The sequence below is a fragment of the Sinocyclocheilus grahami genome, unplaced genomic scaffold (assembly GCF_001515645.1).
Source record: "Sinocyclocheilus grahami isolate Dianchi unplaced genomic scaffold, SAMN03320097.WGS_v1.1 scaffold162.1, whole genome shotgun sequence".
Taxonomy (NCBI): Eukaryota; Metazoa; Chordata; class Actinopteri; order Cypriniformes; family Cyprinidae; genus Sinocyclocheilus; species Sinocyclocheilus grahami.
This window is the reverse complement of record NW_015505341.1, coordinates 442,594-448,924: the sequence shown is the minus strand read 5'-3', so window position 1 is coordinate 448,924 and position 6,331 is coordinate 442,594. Positions and strand designations below refer to the sequence as shown.

The window sequence follows — 6,331 nt, the reverse complement described above, 5'->3', positions numbered from 1 at the left end:
AGCTCATTGAATGAGTGCGAGTGGGGGGGGGGGGGGGGTTCTAGTGAGACAGGTCGCTGTTATGAATATTTTAATGCAATTAGTTGTAATGCAATGAGCCTCATGAGCATCTATTGCATCTTAAATTACACAATATGACAGTGACATTATTAGGTTATTAACCTAGTAAGCCATTTTACTACGACACTTTCAGAAAGTCTCCAGAAAGCGGATGTAACACCCACAAACCACATGGACTGTATGTGTGTTTACAGGTTACAACAGTGATGTCAAATAAACACATCAGGCCCATCAGGTCTGGCCTCCTATCAAATCAACTGCTTTAGACTGTAGACTTACCTGTGCAGACAGGTGAGCTGGGACTGAGCCTCTCTGGAGACAGTCTGTCATGTTCAGGGGCCTGGAGCAGTTTGACCCTGTGACCGCAAGACCACAGCGACGAGGGTGAAGACGGAGATGCTGATAGATGAGAGGTAAGGGCTGAAGTGTCCGAGCTGCAGCTGATCTGCTGAGAGGGGGAGCAGCACTGGGGGCTCAGGTGCACACCTGTGCAGGGTGATGACGAGGATGGCACAGGTACCTGCGCGTGGGACGCTCTGGGGCTTGACGCGTGCCCAGCGATAATGGGGCTAGTTCTGGATGAGGATGAAGATGATGAAGAAGAAGAAGAAGAAGAAGAAGAAGAAGAGGAGGAGGGAGCGGAGCAAACAGCTGTGGCTGTGATGAACTGTGAGCACGTCGCAGAGGAAGTGGACGCGGCTGCAGAAACGTTTGAGGCACTGGAGGAGAGGGATCGCGTGGGGCTCCGGCTGCGGGTGCCGCTGCTGTGGCATTTACCGTTACCGGTGGAGAGGACTGTCCGTGTCTGTAGAGGGTGCTGTGTCTGCGTTTTCAGCTGGAAGGGAACCGTGGCTTTCATGGGTAGTAGGCGACCCAGTAAACTCACTCCAGCGGCGCTGATCCCCGGGGATCCGCTCGGGTTTCCCGCGGTCACTCCGCTGCAGTTAGACGTCGGAGATCCGTTTTTGCGAACCCTTTGAGACATTTTGTTCGCCGGGAAATGACACAAAACTCAACATAAACACGTAGAACGTACGTTTAAGGCAGTCTGAGGTGGTTAATGCTCTTTGGTGCCCTTGTCACGCCATGTAAAGTCTGTGTTCTGCTCTCGGGCTGGCGCAGCCGAACCGTTTCGCGAGCTCAAGTAAACTGAGAGAGAGTCAGAGCCACGCACCGCCAACTCGACCCGGAGCTCTGCCTCTTCCACTCTGATTGGCTGTTCGCTCACCTCTCTCAACTTCTGATTGGCTAGGAAGTGGATTCTTTGATTCTGTAAAGTTGATTTATAATACACGCAGTGTTATTATGAAGAACCGTTTCGCGAAGATGATAATAATTACCGTATGTGATAATTAAACTCTCTTGTTAATGTATTTTCTGTCTCATTAATCATGGTCAGTGGTCACATTTGTGTAAAAAAGTATAATACATAGGCATTTATTCTTAAATTATCACTCCCCTTTCCCCTCCCCAAAATTAGTTTCTTTAAGAGAAGTAAATCTCATATGCTCACTAATAACATGTTATGTATTTGTGTGTTTAGACACCAAACTGAATACAGAAGATCAATCCATGCGTGCATACGGCAAAGTGAAACTATTATCTGAATGGAAACTGTTGTGCAGGGCCACATGCTTTTGGTCATGGTATTGTGGTTGCCTTTACCACCCTCATGTGGCCACTTAATACAATCAAAGTTCAGTGCAAGAACTTTATAAACGATCCTAAAAATTGTACGTTTTCTCCCAGTTAAGAGGAAACAAATGACAAGTAAACATCATAAACAGGTTTCCATTAATATAATCTTTAATCAATTGAGTAATGCCGGGTTGTACAGCAAGCTTTATTTTCTAAATGGCATTTTAAAACATTTGAATAGACTAAAAGCACGAGTTATCATTTGTTCTTTCTTCTCAAAGTGCTCACTTTACAAGCTGTAATAGAAAAGGTCGGTGGCTTTTTTTTTTTGTGAACATCCATCTAGGCAGGGGCCAAATGAAGACTTCAGCTTCAATATGAACTCAAAAGTAAAAAGAAAAAAATCAGCTTGTCAACACAGACCCTTCATTCTTTCGCTCATTTGCACTCCAAAATACAGCTGATACTCAAAGTTTGTGTTTTAGGGGACACGTTGTTAGCCATTTGTCATTTTCATGTTTGGTTTTGCGAGTGAGTTCCAATCGATGTAGGATTCAATAACGGACTCATTTTAAACTCAAGAGTACGACTTGGTTTAGTTAAAACACTCCTGCAACTTGACTGAATTCAAAAAAGTCTGACTTCTCGAGGCCTGCTTCAAGAATAAACAAGGCATGTAGTATCTATAAATGATTTGGTATTCAACAATGTGCTGTAAAACTGGACAAAGGCTCTGGTGTAAACATCTTGCATTATTAACATGTAGCAGATGGGACAGTCCTGAACAAACTACACTTCCAATGACTCAGCTTCATTAACGTTTTAGCTTCAACGCTTTGGTCTAAATCAAACGTTTGTTCTTTTTTATTCAGATTAGCACTGGAGGTTTGTTTTGTCTTTTATTAGGCTATTATTTCTCATTTCAGTTCACAATCTTCTGTTTGACTCCAGCATTCTGAAGTATCTAGCTGAAAACAGTCTTGTTACTGTGTTTATCTTCAGATATATCTAACAGATGTAGCGTTGTTCTTGGTCCCAAAGCAACAGATGAGGAGTCTGTAGATGTGCATACAAATGCGCTGTATATATACACCACAGAGGTTAGCCTATATTACAAACATATACAAAAGTCAGACTGAAGCACTGATTGGTTCAGAAAAGAGGGCATGAGAAACTAAACTGCACTTTATCATCTCGTTTTCAGAAAGAAAAATCCAATGGAAGGGACATATCAGATGACTTTTTGAAAGTTCCCCACTCTGCACTGGACAAAGTCCAAAGATAATATGTGTGCCAAATCATGGTTAATCCCCACACTCATTATGGAAAATGCATATAGCACGGTAAGTGCTCTTTGATCAAACATGTGCTATCTTTGGTTTTCCTGGTATTTCTAGGGAAGCAGGGCCTTGCTATATGAGGGAATAATTATTTGAATGGCTCATGTCCTTTGTTTTCCACAAAAGGCAGCAGTTGTAGGATAAAATACGAGGCCCATGTTATGGCTGGTAAAAACATAATTTGCTCTCGTAGATGATTTCAAAATGAGGATGCCGTACTTTTACGACTGTATTTCTAGTGGCACCAAAAAAGGCTCAATCCCTCGTCAAATGTACATGATTGACTTGCAAAAGAAGGGTGAAACTACATGCATTTCTGATGTATTTGATTGAAAGTATCATTGAAATAAGATAATTTTACATGATTATAAACAACTTACCGATTCGATTTCATGAGAATAATAAACCCAGAGAATGAAGATGGCCCTGGATACTACATAAATTAAACATTTGAAAAAATAAAGAGAAAAAAAAATATCTTCAGAAACAGCTAAAATGAATCAAATCATGATTTCTTAATGTACACCAATCATGTCAGCTTATCTTAACCGGAGGTTAAAACTAAAGTAGCTGTGAGCTTCAGTCTGTACATACTGTATATATATTGTTCAGGTCGTATGTACGTGTGTGTTGGCTTTCTGAAGCACACCAAGCAAACGTCCATTGTCCTGGCAGAGATGGGAAGTGAAAAGTCTCGTTTGACTGATACCTTTTCAGCTGTGATCCGAGGAGCTCAGTTACCGTAAAGCAGAAACAGACCCACACATACACATTTACATACACTCTCACAGAGGTAAAACTGCACTGAGCATGTGCAGAGAGGGACTTGATTATTCAGTGTCTTCAGAGAGCATGATTTCCAGCAAACAGTCTAGGTTGATGCCTGACTTGTAGTGTAACAGAAAAAACCTACTGTCCTTGTTGAAGCTTGTGAGAAGTTGTCTGTTATGAACTTCTAGTAATTAAAGCAAACGCCCCAAGATTTTCCATTTACTTTCCATTTCATGAGTGATGGGATTGGTGAAAAGGTGTAGGATTGTCATTTATAAGAAGTTTCAATGTTTCTCAAAAGCAGTCAGGGTAGCTGAATGGACACAGGATTGCCACTGCTAAGAGCAGCGCTTCAAGATAATAAACTAAAGACAAGAAACAAACAAAAGCGGCAAAATGAAATTGTCTTATGGAGCACCTCAAAGCTAAAGTCTATTGCACATTTCCAAATATGATACAAAAAACTGACTACACAGATACGTACAACAAATATAAAACATATGAATGTATTGTGGGTTAAAAGGTATTAGAGATGCAGTCAACCCTGTCTTAAAGACCACTGCTTTTTGTTTATTTTTGATCTTGGATGCCTTTTTTAGATGGACATGATTTCAATTTCGCCCAATCTACAATGATTGTTAAATCAACACATTGTCGTTTACGTCTTTCAGTTTTAAGACCAGTCTTTAACATGGTCGGAGGATCTGTGATTAAGATTACTTACAAAAAAAAGCGCAACAAATGAAAGAACAACCATACAAGAATCATACTTGATTGAAAAAAAACAAAACAAAAAAAACAAACAAATGGAAGCATTTTATACCAATGTTGCTGCATAGCTGGGTTCGGTTTAAAGCGATTTCTTCAAAACATGTTGGATAAGTTTGACAAAGTTAAGTGCTTGCCAAATTACGTCCCTTCAAGAGTCTGCTTTCCAAAAACTCTCTTTTCGGTCATCAGCTGGATCAGTTCTTGGAGCACGATAGCATAGACAAACCCCTCCTGTGTTCAAAATCTGATCTGGGCTCGTCCTCAGAGGAAAAGCGGAGATGCGAGTTCACAGGCAGGTCATATCTGGCGGGTCGGAGGTTAGAGTGGCGGTTGCAGTTCCACCGCTGACCAGGAACACTGCGATGCTGGATTTTGATTGGCCAGAACTTGGGTGACCACCTCCAGTGGCTGCCGTCCCCATCTTCTGGCTGTGCCCGTTGTTATTCACCTCTCCGCCCAGCGTTTCTGTAGAGACGACCCATGTAGAAGGACGCCACCTTTTCAAAGAATAAGGTGTCTTCACACGCTTCTTAATCTTCTCGGCCGATCCGTCTTTTCCCTCTTGTGACACGACCTCATCTAAAGCAGAAAAGGAGGTCACATTTTAACAAACTTCCTTGATATGGCAATGAAAAACAGTTGTGTGTGTTGCAATATGTCTATTGGGAATTCTAGCAGAGCTGCTCCAAACATCCCGCCCAGTGAAGCGCTAGAGAGTAGTATTTCAGCACACTCAAATTTGTGGTTGACCTTTCCCACACTAACTCTCTCAGTGTGCCCTCGAGTCTGAATCATCGGGTTCGGGCGGTTCATGTCTCCGCTCGAGTCCGCATGCGGAATGTAAACACGTGGGCAGCGTGACTCTTGTTTTTTCATCTTCCTGTTTAGAGTCTACTCCAGTGGTTTCAGTCAACAGCGACAGACATTGCACTCACATCTGTCTGTTAGCATTACTCTTTATCGCCGTTGCCAACTGAGGCCGAATGTTTTCTGGATTCTTATCAATCCAGTGGAATTTCCTTCCTTCTCACAACATCTAAACACTCCACCACAAAGAGCAGGAGTGCGGGAGACAAAGTACGACTAGCCACTCATCCTTTTTTCTACGAAACGTTTAGCTTTTGAGGAGGTGTGCTCTTGATTATCTGGGCAAAGCAGGATATAGTGAGCTCAGATGGGAAAACTCAGACTGGCGTCCTCTTTTGGGTGGTTATTGTTTGCAGCCTGGCTGACACGCACACCGGCTCCTCCACCCTGCTCCTGGGGACGTTGTTGATCAGTGATACAGCTTTCCTTAAAATAACATTTCATCAATGCTCAAATAATCTATACTACATATAATTCATGGTGAATGTCAATAATTCAGCAAATAAAAATGTAAACTTGCACAATATCACTGATCGTTCAAATTAACATGTTCTGCTTTAATTTAAATGAACAACAGGATTACATGAACACATTGTAAGTTTGGGATCAGTAAGACTGTTAAGGCTGATTTATACTTCTGCGTCAGACCTACGCCGTAGCTTACGCATAGACGCACACCCATACGCCGTAGCCTGACGTGCACCTCTCCAAAAATCTAACAGCGCGTCAATTCTACGCAGATCGCAAGCGCTGTGATTGGTCTGCAAGAACCCCTCCCTCCATATGTACTTGAGTTTTGTGTGCGTTTATGTGCACTTTAATATATTTTAATGTTACACCTTCTTATATAAAATAAAACAAAGCAAAGAACAAGTGTCTTATCA

At 42.0% G+C, this 6,331-nt stretch overlaps 2 protein-coding genes across 2 annotated transcripts in view; both read right to left on the bottom strand.

The window, feature by feature from the left end:
• LOC107593013 (protein FAM117B-like) overlaps positions 1 to 1,235 on the bottom strand; it is a 67,151-nt gene extending 65,916 nt beyond the window's left edge. Inside the window, exon 1 of the mRNA XM_016282596.1 lies at positions 340 to 1,235. Within this exon, the coding sequence (XP_016138082.1) occupies positions 340 to 1,045 (706 nt within the window). The 5' untranslated portion in view covers positions 1,046 to 1,235. The remainder of the gene's footprint in view (positions 1 to 339) is intronic.
• A 735-nt stretch (positions 1,236 to 1,970) lies between these two features.
• The window catches only part of LOC107593012 (bone morphogenetic protein receptor type-2-like), a 42,057-nt gene continuing 37,696 nt past the window's right edge, over positions 1,971 to 6,331 (bottom strand). Inside the window, exon 13 of the mRNA XM_016282594.1 lies at positions 1,971 to 5,159. Within this exon, the coding sequence (XP_016138080.1) occupies positions 4,867 to 5,159 (293 nt within the window). The 3' untranslated portion in view covers positions 1,971 to 4,866. The remainder of the gene's footprint in view (positions 5,160 to 6,331) is intronic.